At 47.1% G+C, this 10361-nt stretch overlaps 1 protein-coding gene across 3 annotated transcripts in view; it reads right to left on the bottom strand.

The window, feature by feature from the left end:
* Positions 1–6680: 6680 nt before the first annotated feature.
* Positions 6681–10361, bottom strand: part of TRAPPC9 (trafficking protein particle complex 9) — a 660607-nt gene continuing 656926 nt past the window's right edge. For all 3 annotated transcript variants that reach the window (XM_012648143.1, XM_012648141.1, XM_012648142.1), the window contains 2 exons: positions 8299–8522; positions 6681–7499 (listed from right to left, as the gene is read on the bottom strand). In XM_012648143.1, the coding sequence (XP_012503597.1) occupies positions 7332–7499; positions 8299–8522 (392 nt within the window). In that variant the 3' untranslated portion in view covers positions 6681–7331. The remainder of the gene's footprint in view (positions 7500–8298; positions 8523–10361) is intronic.

Raw genomic sequence — 10361 nt, forward strand, 5'->3', positions numbered from 1 at the left:
TTGCTAAGAGTCCTTTTTGGGCTTGGAAGTTTTTTAGTTATGAAAGAATGTTGAATTTTGTCAAATGCTTTTTCCATATTTACAAAGATGATCATATGATTTTTCTAATTTGTTAATGTGGTGGATTGATTAATAGCTTTTCTAATGTGAAACCAACCTCGCATTCTTTGAATAAAGACACTTTGGTCATGATACACTATCTTTTCCACACATCACTGAATCCGTTTGTTAACATTTTAGATCCAAAATTTTGCATTTACATTGATACCTGATTCAGCCTGAAATTTCCCTCTCATCCTGCATTTTCCAGGTTTTGGCATTAAGATTACAATAGTCTCATAAAAAATAGTTGAATGTTTACTTTTTTCCTACATTTAGAAATATTTTGTGTATCATTATTTTTTTTCCTTGAATGTTTATTAGAACTCACTGTTTAAAACCATCTGGGCCTACAGTTTTCTTCTTGGAAAGATTTTTTTAACTCGATTTGATTTCTTAAATGGCTTTAGCATTATTCAGTCTATTGTCATAAATTTTATTACATTTTTCTAGAAAATTTATATTTCATTTAAGTTTTCAAGCTTATTGATATAAAGTTCTTCATAATTTCCTCTTATTTTATAATATCCTCCTACTATTGTCTGCAGATCTGATCTCCCCTCTGTATTTATAACGCAGTTTGTGCCTTTTCTTCTTCATTAATATAGTCAGAGCTTTCTCTATTTCATCAGCTTTTTTCAAGAAATAACCTTTGGCTTTTTGCTATTGTGTGCTTCTTTCCTATTTTATTAATTTATGATCTTATCTTTATTATCTCCCTCTACTTCCTTTGATCCCTACTGCCATCACTTTTACTTCCTGAGGATGGTGCTCAGCTCATTAACTTTCACACTTTGTTCTTTTGATTATAAGCATTTAAGTTTATACATTCTCCCTCTAAATACTGACTTATCTGAATCACACAAGTTTTGAAATATATTTTAATATTCTTCATTTTTGACACTTCCTACTTTCCATAGTGATTTCTTTTTTCAACTACAAGTTATCTAGAAGTGTTTCCTAATTTCCAAATACATGAGACTTTTGTAATTACCCTTTTGTGATCGATTTCTAACTTAACCATATCAGGTCCAGAGAATGTGATCTATATGACAACGTAGACTTACATTACATACTGGGATATAACGTAAATCATAACACATGTGCTTGGTAAAAATGTTTTTCTATAACTGTTGAGTGAAATAATCTATACGTGTCCATTAAGAAAAATTTATTAAAGTTTTCAAATATTCTATATCCTGAATAATTTTCGTCTTCTTGATTTTTCATTTACTGAAAGAGGTGTGTTAAAATCTTTCACTATAATTGTGGGTTTATGTATTTCTCCTTGGAATTCTGTCATGCTTTGCCTTATGAATTTGAGGCTATATTAGTGGTTGCACACAAATTTGGAGTTATTATAGCTTCCTGGTGAGTTATCACTTTTATCATCATGATGTTATTATCTTTATTTCTCGAAGTAATTTATTCTCTGACTTAGAATTTCTTTTCATTATGACTTTTCTGGTACATCGTTTCTTACCATTTTATTTCAACTTTCTGTATCCTTATGTTTTAAGGTGTGTTGTAAAACATAAATCTGATTTTGTCGCTTTTGTCTAATTTTGATCTGGAATAGTCTATTTTATTATAAGTGCTTATATACATAATTTCTACAATTTATTTTATAATCACTTTCTAGCTGTTAATGTAACTGCTTTGTGCCTCATTTTTTCTGTAATATGGGTATAATATCTACTTTAAAGACTTTTGTAAGGAAGTTTTAAATACATACCTATGTATCTCAAGGGGAAGGAATAGTTCTTTTTCTTTCATTTCTTGTCTTCTTTTAGGCTGGTTGATTAGTTTCCCTTACTTTAATTTTTGAAATTCACTAATTCAGAAGTTGTTTGTGCTATTTTCCTATTGGTTACCCCAGAAATTTTAACTTCCATAATTAAAGCACCAAAGCCCAAGTCTCAAGTTAATCAACATCTTTACCCTTCTCTTGAACCTTTGAAACTGAAATCAAATGGCCTTATAATACTTTAATTCCAATCATCCCATCATCAACATTTATGTGTTATTTTGCTATATACGTTAATTCTACTATAACTCCATAGCTCACAATTATTATTTATACTGTAAATACTTGTTTAGATTTACCCACATATGTATCACTTAATTTGTTCTCCCATCTTTCCTGCATCTCTGACATTCCATCTGGTATCAATTTCCTTCTGCCTATAGTTCATTCTTTCAAATTCCCTTTAATGAAATTTTGGTGGTGGAAAATTCTATTTTTGTTTATATGAAAATGTCATTGTTCCACCTATTGAATAGTATTTTTGTTACTCAGTACATTCTCAGGTATTATCCCACTAACTTCTGGACTCCATTGTTGCAGGCGAGAAGTCAGCTGTCAATCAATAGCCACTTCTTTGAAAGTAATTTGTCTTGTCTTTCTAGATCCTTTTAAGATAATCCCTTTGGATCTGATCTTCTGAAATTGCATTATCATGTGTCAATTTTGTATTTTAAATGTTATGCTACTTGGAATTTGTTGGGCTTCTTGAACCTGTAGATTTTTGTCCTTATCAGTTCTGAGAAGTCCTCAGTCATTATTTCTTCAAATACTGCCTTTTCTCCATTTTCTTTATCCTTTCCTCCAGAAACTCTGATTAGATATATATGAGAGCTTCTCACTTTTCCCTCCATGTTTTAAGTCTTTTTCATATTTTCTGGGTTTTCTGGGATGCATTTTTATAACATTTTCAGTTCTATCTTTCATTCAATAATTCTTGAAATGGGTTTAATCTGCTCTTCAATCTATTCATTAAATATTTTATTTCAATTCATTTTCAGTTATAGAAGTCCTGTTTGATTCTTTTGTGATGTGCTGGTTCTTTACCCGTTTTAATCTTCTTTTTAATTTCTTGTAACATATTAAGCATATTTGTTCTATAGTCTGTCTGATAAGCCCAATATCTGGTTCTTTTTCAAGCCTGCATCTGATTTTTTATATTCCTGCTCTCCCTCATGAAACATTGTTTCTTTGTGTATTTAATGACTTTCTTTGTTTATAAACTCTGAATTATTCATGTTCCTTGTAGAAATCCTTGTAGGTTTGGGATAAAAGTGGATTCCTCCAGAAAGGATGTGTTTACTTCTGTAAGATGTCTGCTACATTTGTGTGTGAACAGGTGCTATCTGTCTAGGACCACTTTGAAATTAATAACCTGAGGTTTGGGAAAGGCATTTATGGAGTGCAATTTGAGACTGCAAATTCATGAGAGGGCCAATTTAGGTTGCAATCGAAGAGTCAAGACAGGGCAGTTTTATTTCCACTCTCCAAGTAGGGTGGGAAGAGGATTATTTTTAGTTCACCCTTTGCTAACAATGTAATCCTTTGGTCCCCAAATTAATGGGGAGCAGTCTCCTATTAGATTCCCCACCTCGTGGGTCCTGTATTTTTTCTTCTTTCATCCAGTTTCATAAGGCTGCAAAAATTGATGCTCCTATTTTGGCAAAAACCCTCAAAGTGAAATTTGGCATCAGTGCACACTTCACCTCTCTGGATTTTGCCCACACGCAGGTACTGGGCTGAGTATTTCCTACTGTCTTGCTGGCTCACGGATGTCCTTATAAACACCTTTTTTAGTTCTTTTCACTAAGAGGCTTTTTAGTTGTTTTCAGTAAGAGGCTTAGTCTGGACCCCTAGTCTGGGTCTGTAGTCCCTCATGCTGAAAGCCTTTTTTTGATCTGTATTTATTGTCTTAATCCCTTAAGACATAGTTTAGAGACCCCAGGAGCCGGGTGGCTACAAACATCTCACTCTCTCTTCCCTGCTTACTGGAATCATGGCTGGCTCTTAAGATGCCATAATGACGGTGGTTTTCTGGGCTGGCAGGTTCAGAGGCCCCATATGATGCTTAAGTTTTTTGAAACTATCTACAAGTCCAGGCTTTGCTTGAATACCTCTAGTAACAAAGAACTCACTCCTTCATCATGCAGACTCTTTCCCATTTAAGCATTTGTGTTAGTTCTGCCTTATATTACTTCGTGTTATCTAGTGAATTAACCTATGCAGGGGACCAATGGGGCACAGCAATGTCACACGTTAAGGGTCCAGGAGAATGCTGGAATTTCAGGCACATGACATATGGTTGGAATTAAACAGAAAGGCAATGGGAAGGCTAGGATAAAGGGACCAGTATTTATTGGGAAGTTGCTATCACGTGCTAGGGAAATCAAGGAGACTAAATCAAACTAACTATTAATTGAAAAAGTACCCAGGAAAAAAGTATTTTTATCTGCATTTATTTAGATGAAAAAAATCAAGGCTTAATTTAAGTAATTTGTCTGAGGTCACCGAGTTGACAAGTGGCCGAGCTGGAATTCAGCTTCTCAGACATCTTCCTCTGAATCCTCGCTCTTCCTTGTGAATTTCAGATGACAGAGAGTGACGGTTGGGTGATTACAGGGGCACTGCAGGCTTGTCCTGCCCAAAGGGAACAAGTATCAGAAGGGCAAAAGCAACCCACTCAGCTGGTGAAGTGAAATGGACACGGTCTATTCCTGGCTCAGCCTCGTCTGGCCCTCAGGAGGAAAGAGGTTTCTAGATACACCAGGGGCCTAGGGAAGCACCAGCTGTAGGGCTTCTGAGGAGCTGACAGCTTGGGCCCCTGGAAGAACCGAGAGGACACTGCGCTGTCACTGTGACACCTGTCTCAGGTCCTCTGTCTCAGCCGCCGCATACTAACACAGCTCCACGGCCAGAATAATTCAGCCACAGGAACGCCAGCAAACAGCACCCCTGCTCAGAACGGTTCCCTGCCTCCCCACGTCCCCACGACAAAGCTCTGAGTGCTCACAGCACACCCAGGGCCTTCCTTGCCCTGACTCCAGGTCACCTGTTCCACCAGGACAGAAAGGTGCCCCAGGCATGGGGAGGGCCTGGGGGCATCACAGCCAGACCTTATCTGGGTCATTTTCCCAGGTGCCTGGGTTATTTCTAACACTCCCTCCTCCAAGAAGACAATCTTGCCTCCTGCCCCTGTGACTCCTCTCTCGTGGCATTCAGCATCTTCTCTGGTAACTGCTGTATTTTTTGTGTTTTTGGAAACAAAAAAATGTAGAAAACTTAAAAAGAGAATTATAATCACCAATATGCTTGCCACTCAGAATCAAATACTGCCAGAGTTTTCCCTGTTAGCTGTTCTAGGTTTGTATTTATGTCTGCATCTATAGCTGTATCCATATCTGTATCTATAACTGTATCTGTATCTATATCTGTATCTTTACCTATATTGGTACCTATATCAATATCTGTATCTGTACTATATCCATATCTGTATCTGTATCTATATTTTTATTGATCTATTGTACATTTGAAAAGAAAGTAAAACATTACCAAAGTCCCCCTTGACCTCATTCTGACACCAGATGAGGTGTCACTTGCAACCCCAGTCAAGGTCACGATTCTAAGAGAGGTACGTGTCCTCTCCATCTTTTAAACATGTTTCTCTAGACACATTCCGATGCATAGAAAATGCACAGCTGGGGGGACACCGTTCACACGAGTGGGTTGGGCTGCACCCGTTACTCGGAAACGCGCTGTTTCATTCAACTGCATAATCTGGGGATCTGTCTCTGTTGATGTACACAGACGTTTTTGTTTACAAACAGTCCGAGTGGCCAGGCCATCCCTGCTCGGACTTGTCCTGGAGGGGAATGCTCTAGGGGAGGGTCCCCAGCCCCTACCGCAGATGACCTTTCCCGGTTGCTTTCCCTGTGGAGCCTTGAGCTGTGGCAGATGATGAATGTGCTTGAGAGACTGGGGGTTGCCCACATAGCATGACAATGCGCTGCCCACCATCTGCCAGGTGACAACAGGAGGCCACAGATGGGTAGCCAAGAAACCCACTCCCTGGGCCCAGAGGCTGCAGGGTGACCCTGCTCGCCCCAGAGAGGCAAAGGCCTGGAGTTTCAGGCCCTTGGGAAGTTCCTCCAGCCCCACAGGCTCCTGATGCCAAGATGACACACTGCCCTATGGGGGACCAGGGCAGTCCCTTCCAGGTTCTGCCTGTTTGGCCAAGTGGCCTTGGGTAAGCCCCAGACCTGACCCCCGGTATTCCTGGGGGCTTTCAGTGCCCGGAGGCTCCTGACAAGGCTGGTGTCTGCTGGGGCCCAAGGCCTGCTGATGCTCGCTGGGTGCCGAGGAGCTCTGACCCACTCTTGCAGGCATCAGGCTACAGTGCCAGGAGTGACCACAGCCAGGAAGGAGCCCCCAAGCCGTGACTCTCGGGAGTTGGCATATACAGACCTCAGTGCTCACCCTGTGGGATGATTCTGGGGTGTGTTTTCATTTTTCCCCCAGGTTTCCCTGGGGAGTTCAGGGTAGCTGCCCACTGTGGTAGCAGCTCAGCAATGCTCCCTTTCCTGGCTAATCCCCTGTGGAGGCCCCTCCACCTCCCAGACAAGCTCCTTGGGCCCAAATTCCCGTCTTGCTTATGGGGGAAGTCTAGCTAAGACCCCATCCCTTCCCGGATCTGGCCTCTGCTGACCAGGTGGGGGCGGCCCCCAGAGCACACTGGTTAGGCAGACACAGGGAAGCGGCGGGCAGCGGAGGGAGTCAGGCCTTTTATTGAAGTACTCGGTACAGACATAGACACACACAGGCCACGGCACCTAGAGCCCAGCCCGGGGTGAGAGTGCAAACATCCGTGGGCTTCAGAACACCTGGCACAGGCCTGGACATTTGCCTGCTGTGAGCAGATGGTCCCTCTTGGTGTCATCCACACACGACCACCCACGGTGCCATCTCTCCTGCCTGGGCTGCCCACAGGAGCCTCTAGAAAAAGAACTAGCCCTCATGGCATTCCAAGGGCCAAGGGAGGGAGGGGAGCTCCCCAGGCCCACTGGGCTGGGCCCACCCACATGCTCACCTTTTCTTCCTACAGCCAAAGGGGTGGGAGCAGCAGAGCAGGGCTGGGGTCCCCAGGTCATGGGAGCAGGTGCAGGGGCCCCTGGACCTGGGCTGGGTAGGTTCTATCCTCTGGGGTTTAGTCAACTACAGCCTTTGTGGGGGGGCCGGGTAAACAGTGGGGAAAGGGGGTGAGGCTGCCGTGTCTGCAGGTCCTGCTCAGCCCAGAACAGATGCTGCGCGAGAAAGGGGAGGAGAGGGCTGGGCGGAGGCACGAGGGCGAGGAGGAGAAAGGAGCTGCAGGGAAGACCTTGCCCAGCACAGGGTGGGGGGCCAGGCTGGGTCAGGAACAGGGACCAGGGCAGGCTCAGGCCTGTGCCTCCAGGGCGCGCACATGCACGCTGGGCAGGCAGAACCACGAAGGTGGCAGCTCCTTGCTCGTGCTGTCCTCATGGAACCGGATGTGGAGGAAGAAGTCGCCCGTGTAGAGGAAGAGGAGGGCCCCGAGGCAGGCCGACTGGCCTGACGGCTGCACCTGAGCAAGAGGAGGAAGAGGCGTAAGCCTAAACCAGTAGCATGGAGCCTGCAAAGCCACCAGGAATCCCGTGGACCTGCCTGGACGTGAGGCTGTGGGGAAGCGAGGCCAGGCCTGGCTCCAGTGCCTGCTCTAGGGCTTCTTCGCTGTGCTACCTCGGGCAAGTTGCTGAGCCTCTCTGAGCCTCAGATTTTGTCTTTCAAAGTAGCTACCCACTTTTGCCTCCCTGGACTGTTTGGGGCTTCAGTGACGTCAGGAGTGTGGGGAGAGGCCGGGGTGACAGTGAGTGGAGTGTGGGCCTGTACTGGGGCAACAGTGAGGCGCTGAGAGGTGGGCTGGGGCATGGGGGCGAGCACTGGAGCCTGCACTCTGTGCGCTTCGTCAGTCCCTGGGGCTGGGCGTGCAGCACCCTCTGAGCAGGAGGAGTGGCTGGCGTGAGGCGGGTGATGGTGATACCATGGCACCATGCGGCAAGCAGGGTCTGACCCGTTGAGCAGCTCTGTCCTGGGCACAGCCCCCACCATCTGTGAGTTTTACCACCTTCAGCAATCCTCAGGGGAGGGGGATTATCACCCCAGTCTCATTAGCTAGGACTCAGGGGTACAGAAAGGTGAAGATGTCTAAGCTCTCGCAGCGAGTTGGGTGGATGCAGTGTTAGCACACACAGCAACAGAGCCCTCGCATCAGCTGACGCACGTAGACTCCGAAGCCTGCTGCCTGGGGAAGTGGCCAATGACTGTGAGGGCCTGGGCTGTGCATGGCTGGAGGCTCCAAGGCCACCCCGTATACCGCCACGTACCGCATCCAGGTAGAAGGTGCTGGAGCCCACGAAGGAGATGGTGTCATGCAGGTCGTAGTTGTGCACGCCATTCTGGTGGTCCTGGAAGGGGACCACGGTGAGGGCGAAGGGCCCCACGCTGCATGGGCTCCGGTTGGTCAGCCGCACCTCCAGACGCACTGGGTCGCCCACCTGGCAGGCCGCTGCTTCCTCACGGTCACACAGCTGTCCATCCACTAGCACATCTGAAAGGCACACGAGACAGTCAGGGGCCAGCCTGCACGGCCCAGCTGGCCTCCCCCGCTAGCTCACTGATTCATTTCTTCCTTCCCTCCTTCCCTCTTCAAGGCTGCCACCCACTCCATGCCAGCCTGGGCGCTGGGGACGCAGATGTGTGACCAGTCCCTGGTCTCCTGAAGGGCAGTCAGGCAGAGATAGGCATGGAGGGGAATAGCTATAACTCGGGGGATCCACATCCTACAGGAGTGGGTGTCTGTGCTCCCCAGGTCCATCTGGGGTCTGGGAGGGCTTTCTGGATGCTCCTGCCACAGCCACCTAGAAGGGGCCCAGCTCTAGCCACAGGCTCCAGTGAGTGAGGGGCTCCTGCCTAGGTGAGAAACTCAGAAACCATAGGGGTGACATGGAAGGGGCCCCCACAGGCTCCCAAGCACCCAGGCCAGGCATGCTTTGGAGCACAGGCAGGCCCAGGGTCCCTTTCCCATCTCACACCCCTGGTGGTGGTACCTTATTACTTGCTCCCTCCAGCAAGCCCCGGGAAGGGGCTGCACGTTTTCCTCACCCTCTCTGTCCAGGGTGCCGGCACAGAGCCTCGCAAAGAGCAGGTGCTCATGGGGAGCTGCGCCGGCCTGAAACCACGAATCCTTGCGAGGTGCAGGGAGCGTTTATTCCATCCCTCTGTCCTTCCCTCACTCACAGACCCCGGGGCTTGCAGACAGGGAGGTCACCCCCTAACCTGGGCAGCAGCACGCAAGGGGCCTGAGGCTGGGCGGTGGGGCTGAGAGGGGGTGTGCTCCCTCCCAGGGAAATGAGCTGATGGTCTGCGTGGTGGGTCAGATGGCGACCCCCGAGAGATATGTGTAAATGTGAGCTTATTGGGGAAAAGGGTCTTTGCAGATGTAATTAAGTTACAGATCTTGATACAAGAGCATCCTGGATTAGGGGGAGCTCTATAGCAAATGGCAAGTGTCCTTATAAGGAAAATGAGAGGAGAAAACACAGACATGTGGCGAGAGGCCACGGGAAGATGGAGGCAGAGACTGAAGTGATATGACCACAAGCCAAGGACGCCTGGAGCCACCAGGAGCTGGACGAGGCAGGAAGGAGACTCCCTACAGCCTTCCAGAGCCCTGGTGCACCTTCACGTCACACTTACAGCCTCCAGAACTGAGAGAGAACAAGTGTCTGTTGTTTAGGGCCACTCTCCTGGTTTCCAGTGAGTCCTGGCTTAGAGCCTCTCTATCTCAGTTTCCTCCTGCCAGCCAGGCCCCCAGAAGCCCTGGTTTGCAGGAAGGCAGCAGGGCCTGGTAGGCCATAAGGAACCTTACCAATGCAGTGCAGTAAGAAGGATGCCTGGAACATCAGTGTTCTCCAAAGTGTGTGTGAGAGAGATTTAAGCTAACACAATTCTTATGCAATTAGTGTCTGCCGTGTCCTTATTTTAATGCATGGTTTGTGATGAGGTCAATGATAAATGGGAGATTAGAACACTGGTCTGTGCCATTAGGGAGGAGGTTGCTGAGTGTGTTTAGCAGAAAGACACTCTGAGTCTGACTTACCAGCCTCCTAGGGTGGAGGGGGCATGGCAGGGGATCTGAGAAGTGGCTTCCAGGGCTGTACAGGGGTATAGGTGAGCGCCCCCCTCATGGGGGTCCTGGAAGGCACAGGTTAGGGGGAAAGAGAGAATAGCTGGCCTTGGGACAGCCAAGCAAACCCTCCCTCCAAAGCAGGACGATGACCTCTGGGAGTATTTGCATCTCCTCAGTTGACCTTCCTGCAGGAATATCTGGGGCTCCAGGGAGTTGGTGGGTGGTGAGGGAAAGGGGGAGGGGAGAGGAGGAGGAGGG

Source organism: Propithecus coquereli, unplaced genomic scaffold (genome assembly GCF_000956105.1).
Source record: "Propithecus coquereli isolate 6110/MARCELLA unplaced genomic scaffold, Pcoq_1.0 Scaffold28, whole genome shotgun sequence".
Classification (NCBI taxonomy): Eukaryota; Metazoa; Chordata; class Mammalia; order Primates; family Indriidae; genus Propithecus; species Propithecus coquereli.